The sequence below is a fragment of the Dendronephthya gigantea genome, unplaced genomic scaffold (genome assembly GCF_004324835.1).
Source record: "Dendronephthya gigantea isolate DGI-Jeju-01 unplaced genomic scaffold, DenGig_1.0 000006F, whole genome shotgun sequence".
Lineage (NCBI taxonomy): Eukaryota > Metazoa > Cnidaria > Anthozoa > Malacalcyonacea > Nephtheidae > Dendronephthya > Dendronephthya gigantea.
In genome coordinates, this window is record NW_021163016.1 from 1733361 (window position 1) to 1756748 (window position 23388).

Sequence of the window (23388 nt, forward strand, 5' to 3'; positions counted from 1 at the left end):
ATACGTTCACAGCTGTATTATAAGGATAGGCACTGCCTAGTTGTGGCTGTGGTCTGGAAATAATCCAATGATTTCCTAAGAATCAAGGATCCATTGCCGGGTGTTGTCATTTTCCGACGGAAAAAGCATTTTGTGTCGAAAATCCTAGCTCGGTGTAAAATCCGGCTTAAAGATCTTCTGGTATACATCATTCATCAAATCAAGTTAAATTGAATATGCAATTTAAAAAGAACTTGTGTAGATCATTATCAAATCAAGCCAACATTATGCAATTTTTTGGTATTTTCTTGGCTTTGTGCGAACGTTTCAGGTTCGGCTTACTTGGCGTATCAAACTCCGAATTTTCAAAACCTTTGAGGGAAATAAGAAATTAAAGATATCTAGGCCGCCAATGGCTATGTTCGGTGACACGCATCGACATGTTGCCTGAGGAGTTAAATTTCATCCTGCGTTGTGTTTCACTGACCTGTTTATCCCCTCAATTTGTTTTGATCTCAAAAAAGTAGCAATTAGTATGCCAGGTGGAAAGCGCAATTTTAGAATGAAAATTAAATGGCCGACAATTGATTAAGGTTCAAGGTCGATACCTTGGAGATACAAAAAGCAACAAACTTTCCGAAAAAAATAGAATCATCTTAAACGAATTAAAGAAAGAATTAATTGAAACATGCAAGACGAGCTATTACAGTGCTATAGCTCGTCCTCTTTTAACTAATCTCTTGAATTCGTAGATGACTTTATTTTTCTAAATTGTTTCTTGTGTTTTCTTATATATTTAATATATTCTTATACAAATTGGTCTGTTTGGTTTTATCCGGAGTTTTACTGACATCGGTCCTTGCAACCAGTTGTTGCATATTGTTAAAAGTCTAAGTACGGATTTAGCCATTTCAGATGATGAGAGAAGAGTCTAGGTGAAAGTATTAGGTATATTTACAATGATGATATCTATCATCCTTTATTTCCATATACGGAAATAAAAAAAAACAAGTGTGAAAAAATTCGTTTGTAACATTTCATAATTCATCATCTCTACATAATATATCGCTGACTAGAATTAGAATTCTCGGTCGACGAGGGTCTTCACCAATCACCACGTAGTGAAGTTACTCACACTTTTATGGTGATTTTCTGGCAGTACACTGTACACAGCCAATTAATGAAAAAAATCTAAAACGATAGTCATTATCGCCTAGAAACGTCTCTCGACATACCTTGGCCTTGGTCCTTGCCCTTCGACTGGTCTTTGCGCTTAATGGTCACCTTGAATAGCTCTTTAAATCATAATTTTGGGTGTAAGATGATAGAGAGTGATTAACAGCATATTTAGTGATGACAACCTTTCGGCTGAGTTGCATGAAAATATCCATTATTATAGAGAGCAACAAATTCGATTTTGGTAAAAATGTAAAAAATATTTACATAATATACTAGGGCCAGTTGTATAAAATCCTTTAACTTCATAGTTAAATCCTAGTTAACTCAGAAATACGCAACTCTGATTGGTCAATTCTGTCCTTAAGCTAATCAAATTAACACTAAATTTTTTGGCACTAACATTCGCCCTTCCTCTAAGAGGATTAACTTATCTTATACTAAATATTCAATATAGTTAGTACTTTATTATTTTTTTCTAAAAATTGCTTATAAAGAGTTTGCGGCCATTACGCATTAAATAAAAAATCCCTATCCTTCAAGATGAAACACAAACAAACTTTAACAAAGTAAATTGCCATCGCAATCCCAAAAAGTCTCTATGTCGTTGGGAATATTAGATTTTTCTAATTCTCCCCCCCCCCGTTTGGCACGTGGGTAAGGCAAGATGGCCTCCATTTGGTGGCATGGTTGCTTTATATGCCTTTTAACATCGCTTGTTGTGGGAAGGGAAGAGTTTCACGAGGAATTATACATTAAGCCGTTTCCAAGCGGTGATGTATTAACTTATTTTCAGTTCACGACTTTGTGGAGTGAAGATATTCGTGATAAAAATTCATGTAAGTGTCGAAAGGGGTGAATGTATAAAATATTTTAATTCATAATAGACTGACTGCTTAATTGTGCATGATTTACATGTACCTAGAACCCTAAGTTCCTCAACTAAGTTCCTATGGGCTGTATTAAAATAGAATTCATTGGCATAAAAACCACTAAACCCGGTTGCAAAACATGTGTCATATTCGCTAGGTATAGGTGGGAGTGATCTGGAATGATCTGTTGAGGGTGGACAAATGATCTGATAGGAGCTGCCAGTGTGCCAAATATGTAATTTTTTTATGATAGCATGCAACAAGTCTGGGAACACATGCAATTTTGAAAGAATTGCTCAGAAATACCTGTTTGTGGGCTATGCCCTCTGTTTTTTTGACATCATTTCATCTGTATTAGATTAGGCTAATGTGGTGTGCTTTTTTCTCTGTTGTTTTAGTTTCACATTATAATCTATTTCCAAAGTCATTGGGTCAAATTGTAACAAAATACTCTGTAGAGGAGTTGCACTTATCATTAACACAAGGATTTTGGAATGCATACTTATGGGATAATGCAATGCAACCTGCCTCACCTGGGGCAGAACTTGCTGTTTGGTTTCAAGACAAAGTTCTGCTAAGGTATGGTTGTTTGAATGAATCATGGTTGTTAGATATCCAGTGAAGATAACCCAGACTACTAAACAAGTACTAAGCAAGGTTTATGCTAGAAAATATAATAAGCTGCTTTCAAGTATACATGTGTATACAGAGTTCATTCAATTAATATATAATGGATATCATTTCTTTAGTTTTCATGTTTTAGTGGATATTGTGTTTTTGAGAATTAGCTGCATTCTATATGTTTTCAGGGTTGATAAAGAATGGAGTGGCCTTACAAATGCTCTATCTGGTCAGTTTTGTGCTTCATTAAATTTCATCAAACCAGAGAATACTGCATCTCCAAACATATCATTTCGAAGACGTGGACTGACATCTTCCATATATAATGATTCCCAAACATTGCGATATGCATCTTTGCCTGGGGAAATTGTTTGCACTGAAAATTTAACACCTTGGAAGAAATTACTGCCTTGCAATTCCAAGGTACAAGATTTGAAATTTTCTATGTCAATTAATATGGGACATATCTTCTTATAATGATATACAATGGTACAATTTACCTATTTGTTCTAGGAGTCATAGTTCCGACATTCAAAATCAGTAATTTTCAGTTGTGATGGTGTAGTGTTGTTGCTTATACAAGCCTAAATCCTAGTTTACAAGATATTTTTCTCATGTATTAGCTATAATAACTTTAATACCTCATCCTGTGTCATAGAATGCTCTGGTAAGATTAGACTTTAATATGAGCACCATAGATTATGTTTTTCTTAGAAAAGTCTGTTTTGAACTTGCACCTATTACATATATCTGTTATAAACATATTGTATTTTGTTTTAGTCTGGATTATCAAGCTTACTGAACTCTTTGCTCATATACAAAGTGAAATACCACTCCATGTCCATACACCTTCGAACAATATGTGAGGTGCGTTTTACCACATGATTTTTAAAATGTCAATCATTGTTGCCCCCCCTGAATTCAGGTTGAAATAGACCTTTCTCATTATGACATAAAAAGCGGAAAATCTGGTGCTGCAAAAAATATCATTCACTCTGCAAAACTAATCAGCTATAATCAAACTTGGTGTAACATCAGGCATTACATTTTTGACATAATTATATGTTAAGGGGCCTACTAGTACACGTCAAAAACGCTCAAGTTGTTCCCGGTTGATGAGAACAGGCCTCAACCATGTTGTGCTGCACCCCATGAACAATGTTGTTCCACCTTGTTATGCTTCACAATACTGGAACATGTTGTTGACAACGTTGTTGAGGCCTTTTCTCATCAACCGGGAACAACTTGAGCTTTTTTTGCTGTGTAACACCGCCTGACTAGTTAACCAACCTGGAGTTAAAGAGGTAGTATATGCCCCACATTCTTTTGAGTTTTGGAAGACAAATTAAGAGAAATTGGAAGATGAATTTTTAAGTTTACAAAATAATTTTATATCATTTTAATGCAGGATGCTGATTGTCAACTTCCATTATTGGAGTTACAACAAACTATGTCCATTGTAACGGATCCAGTAGTGAGAAGTGGCAGTAATGGTTTGTACTCAGTCTGTTGATGTTTTTAAACTATAATTAGAAATACAACCATCTTTTACGATCTCCAAATCAAGTGCTAAAAGATTAAAGATATTCGCATTAAGATGCATCAAACTAGAATTTTATCTCAACTTTGTAGATTGGTCGCTTCGCAAATTATTTGGCCATCCTTTGAGGTCGTCCTGTCCTTTAGCAACTACGAGTCAAGTTTTCATAGATGTTACTGAAAACGATGTAGGTATATATATTCTTCGTACAGTAGCTGATTGTATTATGCGTGTTGTTGTTTCAAGGGGAATGAAAACTAATGGATAGATCGACCGAAAAGTTCTAACACATGGGCTCCTTCGTGCATCGTGAAATTTATGTCGTTATATTTTTTCTTTTAAGACTGACAATAACTTTTCATTGAAACCAAAACCAACACGTTTTATCTCAAAATCAGATGAAGAACTAAACCGACAGTTCGCAGTTTACAACTTGAAAGGAACAGGTAAAGATTTGCCTTTACTATTTTGTATGATGCACAATCATTTCAGTGAATTGACTGTTCTGATCAATTTACATACGAAAGAAACATATTTTAAGACGCTTATTGTGTAAATACAGTAGATACAGTACGTACAGTAGCTATACTCTATGTTAGAAAGGCTTTCTTCATTGTCATGACATTCCGAAGCGCAGAGTCTCTCTTGAGCACGACAGACACGTAGGCACTCTTCCAATCGCGTGGCAAAATGTATCCACACAAGGCAGATATACTAATAGAATAAGTGAAAGTTATGTTAACTGTACGTCTTATAATCTTTGTTAACCTTTACTTCAGGCAAAGTTCCCAAATTGCTTACCTCTGATAGCGGATTTAATCCAACACTGAAATGGCAAAAAAGGTCTAAACAAGGTATGTTTCAAAATATGTGTTTTGAAATTCCTCTTCAACTAGTAACATTAGGGAGACATTCATTCCCTTCAATTTATCTTATAAAAGGTCCTTCTCTTTGTAGCGAAACCGCCGTCTTTCTTTGTCCATCGTTTTTTGACAGGTATTGTACGAAGGCTTTAACCATATACTACCAACAAATCTACCTGAATGGATTGTTCAATTAAACGTTGAATCCCTCCTCATTGTACTGTAGACAACTGCATACGGTTCTCTACAATTATTTTTTTAAAATTGTTGTGGGTCGACGATTATTAAGCTTAAAATGATCATACATAGAAAGCGTAATACAATAATTGAAATTAAGTGCGAAGTATGAGCATGCGTTTGCAATGCAGTTCGCTTCTAAATCTCCAGAATCAAAAATCACATGCAGATGTGTGTGTTGTTTCAGGTTATGGAGAAGAACATGCTGGAATACAGTGTGAGATGAGAAATCACCACAAGATGGCGTCTATCAAGATCGTTTATTTCCAAATACTACCCTGGCATTTCAGGGTATATCTGCATACGTTACGTGTTCGCATAAACGATGTGAATATTAAACCAGGCAAGTGGAAATTCTATCAGGCATTCTTCAACCTACTCATTGTATACCAATCTGAAGTAATATAATTTGTTATACTTTTTGTTTTCAGAATATATCGATTTTGTGCCCTCCAGAGATCGTGAGAGGCCAACAAAATTGGAGATCGTTCTGACTGTGCCTCCAGATTCAATTGTGACTGTAAAAATGGAGTTCGATCGAGTTTTTTTGAAGTGGACAGAACATCCACCTGACGCACATCATGGATTCTATTTACCGTAAGTAGCATAAAAATGGGCATAACATAAAATGGAATAGTTGGAACGAGACATACTTCATAACAAGGTCTGAAAAAGTAGAAAAGGTGCAATGATAAACTCCCTAAAGACCATGCAGAATCTACTGGCAGCAAAAACGCGATCAAAACCTTTCAAAAGGTAATGATAAATGGTAAATAGGCACGTGTATTAAAATAAATCCATACGATCTTTTGTTTAGGTCGGGTGTTATTACAGCTAAATTAGTACCAAATGGAGACTCGAACAGATCAGGACTTTCAACAGACTATGGATCGCTTCTGTCACAGTAAGCAAATATTACACTATAGTTTTAGGCGAAACAACCACATTGTATTAGGGTTAAAGTCACTAACCTGTTTTTTTAAATAGTGAAATTACAGTAAACTGTTTGCAAACATTTTCATTGGCAAACAATCATACATTTTTCGTTCATTGAAACATTCTCATCTTTAAAACTCCACAGGTCATTACAAAGTACCAAAACTGATGACAATTTAATTCGAATCTACACGGAAGTCCTACTTGTATCCTTGCCTACTCCTGATTTTAGCATGCCTTATAACGTAATCTGTTTAACTTGCACCGTCGTGGCCATTGCTTTTGGCTCATTATACAACCTGTCCACAAAACGTTTGCAAGAAGTTCCTCCGGGAGAACCAACCACATTGCTTGGTAAAATCAAGCAAAAACTATCTCGGCTCAAGGAGAGAATAATTCCTTCCACAAAATCGGGAAATAAACCGAAGAAGGAGAAGAAAAATGATTAGTTGAGCTATTGTAAAACCCACCGTCCGAAATGTTTCGGTTAAACAAACCGACAAGAATTGACAAGGCGCCTAGTGTAAATTGGTCAAAAGATGATATCTCTGACCAATATCTAGAAACTAACAGGGTTGTTGTATAAAATCTATACACCTACCTGTGTGTATTATTGACACTTATGTTGTTTTTAAAACACAAGTGTTGTTAAACCTTTAATTTAAATTTCACTCTTATGGCGTTGCGATATGGATTTTTCTGATAGCCATCAGAGTGTTGAAAATAACACGTATTTTTTAACTACGATAGCAGGCGAAAGAAGATAACATAATGTATTATTATGATTTATTCAGTACTCTATTCGTCGTTCGTTATCATAGTTCGGCTTTACTTTGGTTTGCTATGTTTCAGAAAAGTTCGAAACAATTTCTAATTAATCATGAGATCTCACCTTCTATATTGTCCCGTTAAACATATAATACCTTAATAGGTATAATATAGACATGAAATCAAAATTATATAGAATAATTTTTATATGAAAATTAAGATGATCTGCTTACAATCCCCAGATCAATCATTTTTACATTACCAACAATTGTTTTGGTTGTATTTGCATGGTATCGAATGTCACCATCGTGAATTGGTTCCATTGTTCCTGGGCGATCCTTTTTGATATCGTCGGCGTTGACCTGGACTTTTTTACCGAGCAAAATGATTTCTTCACTGTTTGCTGTTTCCATGATATTTTTTGCGAAATTAAGTGACCCGTTCACTTTCTCATGATAGGAATTCATCTCGTCACGTTGTTTCACAAGTTTCTCGTTTACCCCGCTATTCTGTGTGTCGACCCGACCGAGCAAGACCTCTACTTTTGATTTTACTTTTTGGGTTAAAGCTTGCGTGACTTCCAGTTCTTGTTTCTGAATCATTTCCTTGGCGCTTTTGGCGTTAGCTTGTAGATTTTGAGTGGCGTGACCTATTTTTTGTAGGCCAATTTCAACTTCCCTGGACGTCTGTTGTAACATGCTGGCAGTTGCTATTAAAGCTTTCTTGTGCTCCTCAGCCACTACATCAGTTGGTCAATAGCTATGCTCAGGTCTCGGATGATTCATTAGAACGCAAGTAATACAAACCAATTCCTCGCATATGTCGCAATAAAACTCGAATGATTTACTTCCGTGTCCTGGCTTTAGGCAACGTAGTTTTCCGTTTGCTTTGCTTTGGTTCTCTGGTTTTTCCAAATCCTCCAAGGTCATAACAACATGGTTTCTGAAGTCTGGCCATTTATTGTGTGTTGTTAAGCACGTCTCGCATAGATATTGCTCGCATTCAATACATCTGCTTGTGACTGACTCTTGAGCTTTGCAAGGCCCGCAAACAAGAGCTGCTTGCTTTTGAGTTTGTTGTTGTATGGCCGGCAGTATTTTTAACAGGTTGTTGATGAAAAAATTTGGCGGAATACCTTCCATGCTATCACTTTTCAGTTCAAACTGGGTTCTGCACTTAGGACAATCGTAGAAATACTGGGCTCTTAAGCTTCGACGAAGCGGCCGTTGGGTTTTCTCACGTTGAACTTCGATAAATTTCGCGAGACATATTTTGCAGAATGAATGAAAGCAAGGAAGTGTCTTCGGTTCATCCAAAATTTCTCTACAAATGTCGCACGTCAGAAGTTCTTCCATTTGTTTGGCCGGAGCAGAATCTGGTGCAGAGGCCATGCCTAGCCTATATTGCCTGGCAGATTGGTTTGTTACACAACCCGCACAGTGCACACGTTGTTAAAGATTGTAATAAAATGAGAGCCGGTTTTCCCTATGTTATTGCTAAATACCGTCTAATCTTTGCTTAGTTTACCCGGCGTAGGATCACCACTAAGAATTCATCCCATACCTTATGTTTACGGCCTTTCTGAAGCTTTTATTCCTGCATGGCCTGACGATTCGTCATTATATAAAATTTATATCGTATACGACTATACATAAGCGGACAATTTATGTGCTTAAATGCAATCGTGTTTTGTTTGAAACCTTACACCCCTATTTTGCCATGAAACACCTTAGCCTAATATTCCATTGCCACTACTTCCTGTTTCATATGAGACGAGGCACAGAGTTTAGGCCCTGTTCATATGAGCCGGGCTGGCCCGCTTTGCCGGGCTAGCTCGCTTTGCCGGGCTGGTTTATTTTCTTATTCACATGAAGCGGGCTAGCCCGGTAGCGTTACATCATTTGTTGATGCTTCACAAATCGAAAAATGTTGTTTGCATTGATTACAGCGGTTTTGGGCAGATATATTTCGTTAATTTTTGAAATGTATTGTGTTCTTTTGGTTTGCAAATACATATAAAATGGCGAAATGATGCTATGAAGGTATATTTGTAGAGAAAGCGATCGACGATTTTCAGCCCGGTTTACCGGGCTAGCCCGCCTAGTGCGTTCATATGAGCCCGTTTTGCCGAGATCTCGCCTCGCTCAAGCGAGATCTCGCCAAAGCGGGCTGGCCCGCTTTCCATGTGAATCAAATTTCAAAAACATATAGAAACAACTTAGGAAGCGGGATCTCGCCTCTAGCGAGTCAGCCCGGCAAAGCGGGCCAGCCCGGCTCATATGAACAGGGCCTTAGATATGTCTTTTTCTTAGCCAAATTTCTCGAGGATTGTCTTTCGTTACATCGTTTGCGGCGGTGTAAGCTTATTTATTAACCATAATTTTAGGTTGACTAACACTTCTTAATTTCTTAAAGAAATTTATGCCTACAATATTCAGATAATCAGATTCGTCGGACTAAACAGTTATTTTACAATACAAGTTTGATCTTCTCATTTATAATATAAGTTCTACATCGCACAGTTGGCCTAAGGTGACTCCATCCAATATGATGAATCCCACATTTTGCATCAGTCGTTACACTTGGACACTTTTCATGTTAGTTCCAACATAAAATTGAAATGTTCATCAAACCTATAAAAAATATACAGATACGGGTTACGTGTCGTTTAACGAGTGTAAATATGTCCTAAAAAGTTCGTTCTTGTCAAACGTCCTAGCCTTGACTAGCCTTGTGTTGGCAGTTCAGAGTTTGTGCATAATAAAAAAATATCATCAACATTTTTCTTAAAAACTAGGAAACAAATTACCAAGCTTATCTCCATGGCGCAACTGCAAGGGAAAAATATATACATCAGTTAACGGCCTACATGTAAACAGCGCCTGATCATAAGTTCAAAGTATGTGCGAAACTTGTTGTCTATGATATTTGCTAAATACAGCAGTTAATTTTGCTCGTATTTGGTCACCAACACGGTTCAATTATCTTCAACTGTCGTTATTATTGGTTATAAACGAGCTTCGTTTTCTTTATCAAATCATTACTACATGACGGTTTAATACGTGTTTAATAACTAATGTAAAAGCTGCTATAAGAAGGTTTAACGTCGTTGACGATTAGAGCTTCCCCGTAAATATCGGTCTTAAAGTGTCTATTGTTAATTTTACCTTCGTTTAACTGCTGAAAACTTCAATTTCTGATGGGGTGAATTCGTAACTGCCCGCCAACAGAGCATTGGTTTGTTGGACTCCAGGTTTAAATCCTGGAGGAGCTTGATATGTGTCACCAAGGTTGCTCATTGAATATTTGTTAGTGCTCGCATTGGAACTGATGAACAGATCACGGCCATCACCACTACCACCAAAGACTGCTCCAGAGTATGGATGGCACCTAATTGCTTTGTCATTTCGGCCTTCCTTGATCGGGCACTTGAATGGCCGCATATTCTCTTTGTTTTGAACGGAAAACAGAAATGATGCGTTGGAACATTTATACTCCCACAAAACTGAAGTAAAAGAAGACAGATTTACTTTTTTGATAAAAAGAATAGCTATACGTACAAAAAATATGACGTAATTTTGTCAAATACAAAATTCCCATCAGAAGAAGGAAATGTAGCCGTTTTCTAATCTTGGGATAACGATTATGAAATTATTTTAAACGAAAATACACGCCCGAAATGAAATTTTCCTTCAACCCCGTAAGAGACTGCGTTCGAAGAGAGTGTATACATCCTAAGAATTGGATATGTATTTTGACCAACGAATTTGAATCGTTCATGTACAATGTACGAAGGATCAATGCACAATTTTGGGGGGAATCTTCGTCACATTATCGATACTTATAGGGCTTTTGTCTATGTATAATTTGGTACCTGCATAGGCATTTCTGTTTCAGGGCTGGTATGAGCCTACAATACGGCACAAGGCATTGCAGTTTTATACCAAGTTTACCAGCAGAAAGAAAATCCTAAGTGTACCTGATGGTGATTCCTTTTTCCAACTTTGATCAGTAAAACCACCAAAGATGTTGGTTCCACATTTCACCAAGGTCACTGTAGGTCCAACATCGTCACAATTTCTATGAAAATCCTCTGCCCCCCAACCGTCAAGAGAAGCTCGATAACAAAGTTGCCAACCAAACTTCTTATCTTCCATCCACTCTACAAGTGGCTTCACATGTTCAATGTTACCTTCCAAGATGGTTGATTTGTCACATAAGGATTCTACTGGGTCAACTGAAACGATATACATATTATACTGTAGTGTGACCTCCACGAAGTACGACTATTAGTTTACCTATTCAGTCGTAATGTCTTGGTTTAGATATTTCAGCATCACATCAATTTTTAGTTCATTTTGAAATGTTTGGGGTCATGTATGTGCCTTGAGAACATGAAAATGGCCTGTAATATATCAATTTCGTGATATTTGCACGAAAGTAACAAAAAGTTTTAGATAATTTATTCTCAATGACGTGAATGATACTTTTACCTCGCTGGTCAATTTTTCAATGATCATATTAGAATGCTGCCAACGGGCAAATATAATAGAAATACAACTACTCAACTACTACAACTACTCGACATGCAGTCGAGTTAGTAGAAAAATTGAACTAGTATTGAACTCAATCAAAGCTCTTGGATCAGATTCCTATCGTTGTCAAACTTATTCAAGTATTTTTGGCTAACTTGCAAGATTGGTTTTATTCAACTGAGTTCATAGCACCCAAATCACAAACTGTATGCAACCGACATCTGCGGAACTTCAACTTTTATATATGTAGCTAATCCATTTATATTGTTGAATTTATATTGTACTTTGCTATACTATAGCTGAGCATCGTTCTGATCTCGATGGGGGGTAAAGAAAAACGATATTGTTTAGTTATTTTAGAATGAAAGAATAAATTATTGATGAAGATAATCTCTTCAGAAATATATTTTACATTCAGTAAACCTACCTACTATTCCTGGGTCGTTCAGGTTAATATTGCCAACAATAGTTTGGGTTGATTTTGCCTGGTATTCAATGACGCCATTGTGAATTGGCTCTGCAATCTTTGGACAATGCGTTTCGATACATTTAGCGTTAACCTGGATCTCTGTACCAAGCAAAAGGACTTCTTCACTACTTGCTTTTTCGATAATATTCTTTGCAAAATCCAGCGAACCATTTACCTTCTCATAATAGGCTTTAATCTCGTTATGTTGTTTCACAAGTTTATGTTCCACCCCGCTGTGTATCCTTTCGACTTCCTGAAGCAAGACTGCTGTGTTGTGTTTAACTTTCTTGGTGAACTCTTGCAAGATTTCTTTTTCTTGTTCCAGGATCATATCTTTAGCCCTTTTGGTTTTTGCTTGCAGATTTTTAGTAGCATGATCTATTTTTCGTAAGGTTACTTTAACTTCGTTAGACTTCCTGTGTAAGTCAGCGGAAGTTGTCTTCAAGGCTTTCTTGTGCTGCTTAGCCACTGTATCGACAGGTTGATAGTCGTGGTTAGCCTTGGAATGGTTTAAGACAACGCAGTTTATACAAGCCAGCTCCTCGCAGGTATTGCAATAAAACACGAGAGGTTTAATTCCGTGTCCTTCCTTCTTACAACGTGGCTTTCCTCTTGCTTTGCCTTGATTCTCAGGTTTTGCTAATTCTGCCAACGTCATCACATCATGTTGTTTGAAGTCTGGCCAGTTGTTGTGCGCTGTCAAGCAGTTCTTGCAGAGATAACGTTCGCATTCAATACATCTGTGTGTGACTGATGCTTCAGCTACTTTGCAAGATTCACAATGTAGCTTCTGTGTTTGTTGTTGTATGACCGGCAGAATATCTAACAAGGCGTTGATGAAGTAATTTGGCGGAATTCGTTCAACGCTATCGCCTTCTTTGAGTTCAAACTTGGTTCGGCACATAGGACAGTCGAACGAATGCTGGTCTTTCTTTTTGGCTTTCTCTCGTTCAACTTCAATATATCTCGCGAGACATTTCTTACAGAACGAATGAAAGCAGGGAAGCGTCTTCGGTTCATCCAATGTTTCTGTACAAATGCAGCACGTCAATAGTTCTTCTATCCCGTTCGTAGCAGAACGTTCTGGCGCTGTAGCCATAGTTGTTAGTCTATATTACCTTGTGTAACTCTTATACGTGTATCACATCACACACAAGTCTGTGATCAAAATACACCTTCCTACGCATTAGTATTGTTAAAATACCACAAAATGTTTTTGACTGTGAATGAGCTTGGAAACCCCACTAAGAATTCATTATACGCCCGATATTTCATTGGTTGAAGAAACAAAATTAGGTAAATTAACTATACTTTTCAACATTAGCATTTTAAGAGTTTGAGTTTATAGACAAAGACTTATTTTAAAGTATTTCAATCTTATCAGTTCAGCGTGCTTATTATTAAATACCTCTTGTTGGAATAATCAATAATAATTTAAGGGCTTTTGTAAACTTCTCTTTATTAACGCAGTTGTACAAATGAGATGTTTCCATGCATAAACCATTCAAACATATTAGTCAAGCTGTAAGTGTTGCATGGGTGAAACAAGGCCAAAACATTCCAAATCATATATGATATGAATACACGGTTTAATTACAGCATATTTGAAGATATTATACACAGGAAAAGAGGTTTTAATACATTCGATTATATTTTTTTCATTTTGAATATCGACATGACGAAGGAACCCTACAAAATTGACCGCAAAACAACTCGATGACTATTAATTCTAAAACACTTTACACGTTGACTAAATAAATACAGTTTGCATGGAAAGGAATATGTTCGTGTCGAAACGTTTCCAAACACTTAAAGAAGATCAAAATTACCTTAATACTGAAATGCCTTTAGTTAGCACCGCTTGATAAAAACCCATAAACTAACTAGAAGTCAGACGGATAGCGTCTAATTGCAACGGACCAACAAGGCACAACACTGCATGGTCTTTTGGTTAACCGTCCTGAAACTCTTGCTTAATGTGCCAGCCCATTTGGAAAACGCTCTCTAATTATTATACCACGTATAAATATAGCCAGTTTTGACAAATGAAATGTTTCCATGCATAAACCATTCAAACATATTAGTCAAGCTGTAAGTGTTGCATGGGTGAAACAAGGCCAAAATATTCCAAATCATATGAATACACGGTTTAATTACAGTATATTTGAAGATATTATACACAGGAAAAGAGGTTTTAATACATTCGATTCGAATATTTTTTATTTTAAATATGGTATGATAAACGAACTCCACAAAATCGACCGCAAAACAACTCGACGACCACTTATTCTAAAACACCTTAATTAAACCTCGACTCACTTGTATGCTCGCGACGAATCGTATCTGTGGTGAAAATGCTTCACATGCATTCAACGTTAGTTCTTTAAATATAGAGCTATTTGGATTAATTGTTTTTTAGAATGAACTTTTACTCATGACTTCAGTGTTCTGTCAGCTTCGCAAGATTGAAAATTCCGCAAACCTATAAGTAAGGTAGAATGATAGTGATTAGATGATACTGATAAATATACCAGGTTTGTTAGGTGAAGCTTTCGATTTTTAAAACATTCACTATAGATCACATTAGATCAATTTACTGTTTTATTTCATCACAAGCACTGACCAACTATCTTTAGCTGTCGTTTTTTATCACTTACATAGCTCAAATTAGTTTAATTTAAAGCCTATCTAGCTAGTTTTAAGGCCGTTATTGTTCGCTTTGATTGCCAAGCATCGTGGGTTTACAAATAGTACATAAGAACGGTTTCTAAATGTCGTGTAAACTTGACATTTTTTCTGCGTTTTTGTTCTTTTGACACATGTGTACGAGCGGATAAGCAACGGGTGTCCAACTAAGGGCTCTCGTACGTCGGAACATTAAGAACTGCAAGCTCGTTCACATATATCAAAACAGAAAATTGGCACTAGAAATCGCAGCAAAAATTGCAGATGTAACCGGGCCGTAATATTTTTTCACCTTCGCTTAACTGCGGAAAACTTCAATTTCTGATGGTTTGAAATAATAGCTGCCCGCCAATAGAGCTCTGGTTTGAGGGGTTCCAGGTTTATATCCTGGCGGAGGTTGATATGTGTAACCAAGGTTGCTGTATGAATCTTGGTTTCTGTTGGCATTGGAGCTGATGAACAGATCATAACCATTACCAAAGCTGGCTCCCGAGAAAGGTTCACGGTAGATTGCTTGGTAACTTTGACCATTAATGATCGGACACTTCATTGGATGCAGCTTCTCTTTATTTTTTACGGAAAATAGAAATGACTGGTTTGAATGGCAATATCTCAGAGAAGCTGAAACAAAAAGAAAAATATTTACATTTTAGGTAAGGAAGATATCGTACATGAACAATACTGATTTAAATGACGTCTTTTGTCGCTCGTACCTATTTTATGCTCTCCGAAAACTGAAACTAATAAGAAATATTTTAATTTTGGGTGGAATAAGAGTTATGTACATTAATGACGTAATTATATTAAACACAGTTTGCCATCTGGAAAGGACACGTAACGTCGTTACTTAAATCCTAATTTAATCAAGTCTATGATGTAGGTAAGACGTGTTGAAAAGCTAGATATGGCAAACTTGGAGTGACATAGGAAAGAACATAAACCTTTATCACGTGACATCCGGTTAGATCTCAGAAATAGAATATATAGCGCGCGATTTGTTAATTGCCTTTATTATATTCATTTTGAAATCAATGGTGTTTCTTGCAATCTGATTGGTTAAAATAGTGTGATTAATTCCCAAATCACATCATTTTTTAGCCAATAAGATTGAAGCTCTGCACCACAATAACCAATCAGATTTAGTATTTCAGTGTAATTACTGTACAGGGGAAAATGGCATTATTTTGAATTTTTAGATGCCCCGCGAAATTTCTTGACAGAAATAGATGAAAATTACCCACATTTTACACTGTTTACGGTTCTTTCAGCCAATAAATAGTTTTGAATTTGTTTAATTTTTTGTATGATCTCAAAATTAATATAATAAAGTAGAAATTGCACTTCCTGTCGTGCAATTTTGGTGTGAAGTCAAACTTGTGATTACAAATCGCTCTTCCGCGATTTTGTAATCACGCATTTCATTTCACACCAAATTGCACTCCAAGTGTAAAAAATATTTTAAACCTTCAGGGGCGTAACTATTTGTTAAATAAGGATTTACACTAAGTTTTCAACACCTTCCTCGTCCAATGCAGGGACCCAAGTTGTGCTTCTGAACACACATTTTAGCTTACTGGCAGACAGAAAATATAGTGTAATGTGTAGCTATACTCATGAATAATCCCTGTGCCCGTGGTCTTCCCCAACTTTTGTCAGTAAAACCACCAAAAACGTTGGTTCCGCATTTCACCAAGGTCACTGTAGGTCCAACATCATCACATCTGTCATGAAAATTCCATCCTCTCCAACCATCACGTGAAGCTCGATAACAAAGTTGCCAACTAAACTTCTTATCTTCAACCCACTCCACAAGTCGCTTCGCATGTTCAATGTTGCCCTCCAAAATGGTTGAACTTTCAAACAAGAACTGCACAGCAGGGTAAACTAAAATGATACACATATTATAGTTAGGAGGGTTAGGGGACCCCCACAATTATCGATGCTATAGCTACGCCACTAATACAACTCATTTACTATGTCGGGAAACGTGTACAGATTGATAGATGGATTGATAGATACAATTTATTTAACCACGGTAGAATCTTCAGTATATAAAAATTAAATTTATTTACAGAACTGATTTACAAGATTGCCGTGTGGGAAACAATATTACAAAAAAAATGAGTAATAGTAATTTTTCATAGCTTTTCTAAACTGTGGATAAAGTGGAAGACTCGTATAATTTGTTCGAGGCTTTGGTAAATTTAATCTATATTGGAAATTTCGAAAATTATACCCCGTGTATCGCGAAGAAAAAAGAAATTGTAGATATGGAGGCACATTTTCTTTCAATATATTAAACATTAACTGTGCCTTAATTTTTTCACGTCGTATGTAGAGGTTATCTAAGTGCAAGCCATTTAGGAGAACACTAACACCGACATCATAACTTGATCTTGTGATAACTCGAACCGCTCAGTTTTGTAATTTCTGTAGTTTTTTCGCAAGGGTATCTCCTAATTGGTCCCATACCTAGCAGCAATAGTCAAAATGAGGTTGTATTAAAGCGAAGTAAAGCTGCACTGCAGTTTTGCAAGTTATGAATGGCCTTACGCGTTTCAAATCCCCAATAGCAGAAGAAACCTTTTTAGAAATGTTGTCAATATGCTCTGCCCACAATAGGTGGCTTTCAATATGCACACCTAAGGATTTCACGACATCAACCCTTTTTATTTCATGATCGTGTATCATTAGCATACTTGCAATAGCTATATCATTCTGAATGCTATTCAACTGTTGTGCAGACGTTTGCTCCGCACGTACTAAACCTTTCATCTATGACTGATATAAAGAACTGAGAAATAAAGTCATCTTCTTAACATCAACCACGATCGACCCTATTTATCATTAACTCCGTTTTCACTATATTCAAGTTGAGCTTATTGGCCATTAGCCAATTGTTTAGATTTTATAACTCGGAGTTAACAACGTTTTGTATTTCATCTATTGAATTGGAGGCGTAAGTCAGGCTTGTATCGTCAACAAACATTCTGGGTTTGGCATGTCTAAGCAATTTTGCAGGTCGTTGATATAGATTTGAGACTATATATTTAGAGTAGTGGCTTACCTTTCGCCAGGCGCTTAGGCCTGTTTTGCAAATGTACGCCAGTGGCGTCGCCAGCATCGATAAATGGGATGGACATATTCATATATTCATGTTCACAGACCGTTAAAACAATCAATTTGAAAAGAAATGAATAATGTAAAACACGAATATATGAATAAGTCCCCCCCCCATTTATCAAGCTGGCGACGCCAGCTTGTTTTAAAGTCATAACTTCTAGCCGAGTGCCCAGAAAACAGCTGTAGCTACATGTAAACGATACATTGCGTCCAACGATAATTCTACTGAGTCGACCTGTTAGGCTTATTGGTTTTTTACATTAAATAAAATGCTTGCTTTCAAGGCAGTTCTGATATTATTTGAATTTTTAAAGTCTGCAATAGAAAATAAAAAAGCATGCGTGCTCACTAATAACTCCCAAAGTAAAAATATGTTATAATTGACGGAATATAAAATACACAAGTTTAGAACGAAACTCCTTTTCTCCTACAGTACATGAACAATGCAAAGTATATAATTACAATAATAAAACCTACAACTCTAGTATTTACACCTACCAATTTTTCCTAAGTCGTTGAACTTCAACTTCTTCATGATGTCTTCGGTTGGCTTTGCCTTTGGATGATATTCAAGAAGGCCGTCGTGGATTGGCTCCATAAATTTTGGTCGTTCATTCTCAATGCTCCCAGCTTTTTCAGCAACGAGTTCCTTAGCGTTTCCACGGGAAAGAATATTCCTGGTAAAATCCAACGAGCGTTTTGCCTTTTCAAAATATTCTTTCACGTCGGCTTGTTGTTTCAACAGCAGCGTGTTAGCTTCTCTGTATTTTATCCCAACTTGGTCAAGCAAGACTGTCGTTTCTTTCTCGAGTTTCTTGGTGAACGCATTCAGCATATTCTGTTGTTGCTGCTTAATGGCGTCTCTTGCTTTTGTTGCGTTGTTCTTTAGAATCGCCTTTGCCTCATCAATCTTGTAATAACTCTCAGCTGCATCGTTTTTTTCCTTCTCAAATATACCGGAAGATTTATTTAACGCCTCTTTGCGTTGTCTAACAACGTCTATCAAAGGGAACGACTTATGTTCAGGCCGAGGATGATCAAGTTCCATGCAGTATCGACATACAAGGACTTTGCATGTTTCACAATAATACTTTAGAACTTTCTCGTGCCTCTCACAACGAAGATTGCTGTTTGCAGGATCTGGTGCGTTAGCCATTGTACTTCAGGCTTTCGACGACGAACCCTAACCACACAACTTGTATTTATCGTGGAGTTATCAACTTTTTCATACAATGTCAGCTGTATAATTAAAAAATGTCTTTGTAATGCAAACACTCCTTAATATTTGCTATCAGTCTCATTGGCTAATCCATGAAATTTCACATGCTGTTGTTCCATTAAATTTTAGACTCCAGGGAAACGTATAATTGCTTTGATATATATGCTCTATCCTCTGATTAAATCATTCGATTCTTTGAAAGCTTAAAATTTGCCGTTCCACTTTAAACGATTCTTCTAAAATATTGACTTTTCACTGATTTCTTACTTTCCCAATCGAGTATCGACGTATTTAAATGAAGGAAACGGGTTTAAATGTAACTCTATAACATGTTATCTACTGAATATAACAGAAACAAAGAGTAGAAATTAATAAATTATTTTTACCTTTCCAATGAACAACACTCGTAATCAGAGATGCAAATTATGATGTTAAATATGCAGAAGTATCATATAATGAAGTAAAAGATACTTTTTATGCACAAAATATCAAGTTCACACTATTCATTAATATACTGATACTTATATAGCAATACAAATTCGTGGGGGGAAAATTACCATTTTCAAATGCCTTACTTGTAAATAATGTTTTTCTCTAAACAGTATAAAATTATAGTTAGTATAATACAAAGATACTATTATACAAAGACATGGGTACAAAACATGATTGTACATCATTAAATACAATTAATAGAAAGAGAAGACTGAGTGTAAGATATAATTATATAACTAAATACATTATAATTAACGACTAGAGTAAATAGAGAGTAAGAGTTAAAACTTCTCAGAACTTGTTCTGTATAAAATTTACTGTTTTGTTTCATCACCAGCACTGACCAACTATCTTCATAGCTCAAATTAGTTTAATCTAGTTATAGAAGGCCGTTATAGTTCGCTTTTATTGCCAAGCATGAGTTTACAAATAGACAAAACAGAAGTACGGTTTCTAAAGGCCGGTGTACACTTGCCATTTTTCTGCGATTTTCTTCTTTTGACAGGTATGAACGAGTGGATAAGCAACGGGTGTCCAACTAAGGCTCTGGTATGTCAGAACATTCAGGACTGCAAGCTCGTCCACATCAAAACAGAATGATCGTAGCAAAAAATGCAGATGTAAACAGAGCCGCAATATTTTTTTCACCTTTGTTTAACTGCGGAAGACTTCAATTTCTGATGGAGTAAAATAGTAGCTGCCCGCCAACAAAGCCCTGGTTTCTGGGGCTCCAGATTTGAATCCCGAAGGAGCTTGAAATGTGTAACCAAGGTTGCTGTATGAATATTTGTTGTTTTTGGCATCAGAGCTGATGAACAGATCATAACCATTACCAAAGATGGCTCCTGATGAAGGAACACGGTAGATTGCTGCGTAATTTAGACCATTAATGATCGGACACTTCATTGGACGCATATTCTCTTTATTTTTTACGGAAAACAGAAATGACTGGTTGGAAAGGTTATACCTAGGCAAAACTGAAACAAAAAGAAAAATATTTACATTTGTAAGATAGGAGAATCGATCCATATTTTGCGTCTCAGACGGAAATCCGTCTTCTAATATAAATTCGGCTACTGAATGATAGTACATTTCGACTTGTCAGCTACCCATATCTCCCAAAATGTTCTTTCAGAATTGAATTTATTAGCTTCTGAAAATGGAAATTTCGCGTCGCGTTAGCAAATCGCGTCTGTGTGTACATGAACATAATTTAAATGTCTTTTGTCCGTGGTCGTACATATTTAAGAATAAGAAAAATTTTTATTTTAGGTAAATTTTCAATGAGATTTATGTACATTAATAACGTAATTATATTAAACACAGGTTTGCCATCTGGAAAGGAACTTTTTTGTCATCGAAATTGATGATATTTGGGACGTAACGTCGTTAGTAAAATCCTAATTGAATCGAGTCTATGATGTATGACGTGTTGAAAAGATAGATTAAGCAAACTTTCAATGACATTGGAAACAACTCAGACCTTTATCACGTGACATCCGGTTAGATCTCGAAAATATGCATGGGGACCGGGTGAAACAGTAGCTGCCGCATGAACTTAAGCTAATGGAATCCATAAATTCCAAGACTAGTTATGCTTCTGAACGCACATATTAGCTTTCTTGCAAACAGAAAATATAGTGTAAAGTGTACCTATACTCATGAATGAATACGATGTTCCCCAGCTTCTGTCAGTAAAACCGCCAAAGACGTTGGTTCCACATTTTACCAAGGTCACAGTAGGTCCAACATCGTCACACTTTTTATGAAAATCTTGGGCTTTCCAACCATCACGCGAAGCTCGATAACAAAGTTGCCAACTAAATTTCTTATCTTCAACCCACTCCACAAGTTGCTTTGCATGTTCAATGTTGTCCTCCAAGATGGTTGAACTTTCAAACAAGGACTGCACAGCAGGGTAAACTAAAATGATACACGTATTATTATAGTTTAACATGAACAAGTGTTAGTTACTGATATTTTTCAATGGTAACAGTACAATATATAGTTTTATTGATAAAATTATATGTTCAGATATTTTCATTTTGGTCAAGTTGTAATAGAGTACTGTCTGAGTACATAGTTTGAAAACTAGATAGAAAGACAATGCAACTCATTACTATGTCAGAGAACGTGTATACATTATTTTGAGAGTATACATATAGAGAAGTGGCCAACCTTTCACCAGGCGCCTAAGCCTATTTTGCACTAGTACCAACCGTATCGTAGCCAAACGTAGCGTGTTTTAAAATAATTTCTAGCCGAGTGCCAATAAAACAACTGTAGCTGCATGTATACGTTACGCTGCTTCCAACTATAACTCTAGTTAATGGTATATGCTAAGTTAATTTAAATAGTTACTCCGCTATCATATCGACATCCACTTCTTACGCTTTTAACATACATGATAAAATGCTGCTTGCATGCAAGCTCACTAGACACTACTAACTCATACAGTAGAAATATATGTTGTAATTGAGGGAATATAAAATTTGCGGGTTTAAAACGAAACTCCTCTTCTCCTAGAGTATCTGAAAATAATCGCAACGCTATATATAATTACAATAATAAAACCTAGTATTTACACCTACCAATTTTTCCTAAGTCGTTGAACTTCAAATTCACCATGATATCTTCGGTTGGCTTTGCCTTTGGATGATATTCAAGAAGGCCATCGTGGACTGGCTCCATAAATTCTGGTCGTTCAGTCTTAATGCTTCCAGCTTTTTCCTCAAGCTCGTCTTTTAGAGCAAGGAGTACCTCAGCGTTTCCACTGGAAAGAATATTCCTGGTAAAATCCAACGAGCTTTTTGCCTTTTCAAAATATTCTTTCACGTCGGCTTGTTGTTTCGACAGCAGCGTGTTAGCTTCTCTGTATTTTATCTCAACTTGGTCAAGCAAGGATGTCGTTTCTTTCTCGAGTTTCTTGGTGAACGCATTCAGGATACTCTGTTGTTGCTGCATAATGGCGTCTCTTGCTTTTGTTGCGTTGTTCTTTAGAACTGTCTTTGCCTCTTCAATCTTACGATTACTCTCGGCTGCATCGTTTTTTTCCTTCTCCAATATACCGGAAGATATATTTAACGCTTCTTTGCGTTGTCTCACAACGTCTGTCAAAGGGAACCACGTATGTTCAGGCCGAGGATGATTAATATCCACGCAGTATCGACAAACAAGGACTTTGCATGTTTCGCAGTAGAATTTGAGTATTTTGTCGTGTTTTTCACAACGAGGATTGCTGTTTGCAGGATCTGGTGCGTTATCCATTGTACTTGAAGCTTTCGATGAAACCTAATACGACAGCTTGTTGTTTATCGTGGATTTATCAGCTCATACATACAATGCCTGTTTAACTCAAAAATATCTTTGTAATGCAACACTCGTTCGATTCTTTAATAGTTTAAAATATGCCGTTCAACTTTAATCGATTTTACTGTTGCAAATGCGTAAGTATATAATTTCTGATCAGCGCTGCTAATCTTTCTCAGAAGGGACCTGTTCAAATATAAACAATTAAACCCATCCTTTTATAAAACATACTTCACTTTGACCTTCTAACCTCGTGAAATATTAGCTTTTCATTCATTTGCTATACTTTCGCGATCGAGTATTGACGTCGTATTTAAACGGAGGAGACGTGTTTTTACTGCAACTCGAACATATATTGTCTACTGAATATTACAGAAACAAAGAGTATTTACTTAAATGCAAAACAATATATGTACTGGTGTAAAACATTGAAAAAAATTGTTTCTATATACCTTTCAAATGAACTGAACTCCGTACTCGTAATCAACGAGGCACCAGGGACACATTACCCCCCGAGATAAACTTTGTCTCGCCTCCAGGCTTTATATACTAGCGCGTGCGCAA

At 36.5% G+C, this 23388-nt stretch overlaps 6 protein-coding genes across 8 annotated transcripts; 1 reads left to right on the plus strand and 5 right to left on the minus strand.

Annotated features, from left to right (window-relative positions):
• Window positions 1-1791: 1791 nt before the first annotated feature.
• Window positions 1792-7075, plus strand: LOC114516821 (GPI transamidase component PIG-T-like). The gene is made up of 13 exons (XM_028536407.1): window positions 1792-1994; window positions 2426-2606; window positions 2837-3071; window positions 3429-3515; window positions 4057-4141; window positions 4281-4375; window positions 4532-4634; window positions 4968-5042; window positions 5146-5184; window positions 5476-5631; window positions 5720-5885; window positions 6106-6192; window positions 6370-7075. Exons 1-13 carry the CDS (start codon window positions 1823-1825, stop codon window positions 6671-6673), a joined length of 1785 nt encoding a protein of 594 aa, XP_028392208.1. The 5' UTR covers window positions 1792-1822; the 3' UTR covers window positions 6674-7075.
• A 116-nt stretch (window positions 7076-7191) lies between these two features.
• LOC114516824 lies at window positions 7192-7713 on the minus strand. The gene has a single exon (XM_028536409.1). It carries the CDS (start codon window positions 7688-7690, stop codon window positions 7208-7210), a length of 483 nt encoding a protein of 160 aa, XP_028392210.1. The 5' UTR covers window positions 7691-7713; the 3' UTR covers window positions 7192-7207.
• Window positions 7714-7729: 16 nt separating this feature from the next.
• LOC114516823 (E3 ubiquitin-protein ligase TRIM56-like) lies at window positions 7730-8764 on the minus strand. Its single transcript, XM_028536408.1, has one exon. It carries the CDS (start codon window positions 8381-8383, stop codon window positions 7745-7747), a length of 639 nt encoding a protein of 212 aa, XP_028392209.1. The 5' UTR covers window positions 8384-8764; the 3' UTR covers window positions 7730-7744.
• A 118-nt stretch (window positions 8765-8882) lies between these two features.
• LOC114516865 (E3 ubiquitin-protein ligase TRIM33-like) lies at window positions 8883-13176 on the minus strand. 3 transcript variants are annotated; one of them, XM_028536459.1, is made up of 5 exons: window positions 11955-13176; window positions 10972-11229; window positions 10160-10497; window positions 9802-9823; window positions 8883-9625 (listed from the first exon to the last, which is right to left on the minus strand). In XM_028536459.1, the coding sequence occupies exons 1-3, from the start codon at window positions 13093-13095 to the stop codon at window positions 10166-10168; spliced, it is 1731 nt and encodes a 576-aa protein (XP_028392260.1). In that variant the 5' UTR covers window positions 13096-13176; the 3' UTR covers window positions 8883-9625; window positions 9802-9823; window positions 10160-10165. The 3 variants fall into 3 exon arrangements, with proteins under 3 accessions (XP_028392260.1, XP_028392261.1, XP_028392259.1); XM_028536460.1 differs by lacking the exon at window positions 9802-9823 and having other exon boundaries at window positions 10160-10440; XM_028536458.1 differs by lacking the exon at window positions 9802-9823.
• A 944-nt stretch (window positions 13177-14120) lies between these two features.
• Window positions 14121-19033, minus strand: LOC114516676. The gene is made up of 4 exons (XM_028536215.1): window positions 18303-19033; window positions 16293-16565; window positions 14974-15302; window positions 14121-14478 (listed from the first exon to the last, which is right to left on the minus strand). The coding sequence occupies exons 1-3, from the start codon at window positions 18958-18960 to the stop codon at window positions 14980-14982; spliced, it is 1254 nt and encodes a 417-aa protein (XP_028392016.1). The 5' UTR covers window positions 18961-19033; the 3' UTR covers window positions 14121-14478; window positions 14974-14979.
• A 553-nt stretch (window positions 19034-19586) lies between these two features.
• Window positions 19587-23317, minus strand: LOC114516805. The gene is made up of 4 exons (XM_028536386.1): window positions 23277-23317; window positions 22107-22806; window positions 21169-21438; window positions 19587-20492 (listed from the first exon to the last, which is right to left on the minus strand). Exons 2-4 carry the CDS (start codon window positions 22780-22782, stop codon window positions 20170-20172), a joined length of 1269 nt encoding a protein of 422 aa, XP_028392187.1. The 5' UTR covers window positions 22783-22806; window positions 23277-23317; the 3' UTR covers window positions 19587-20169.
• Window positions 23318-23388: the final 71 nt, after the last annotated feature.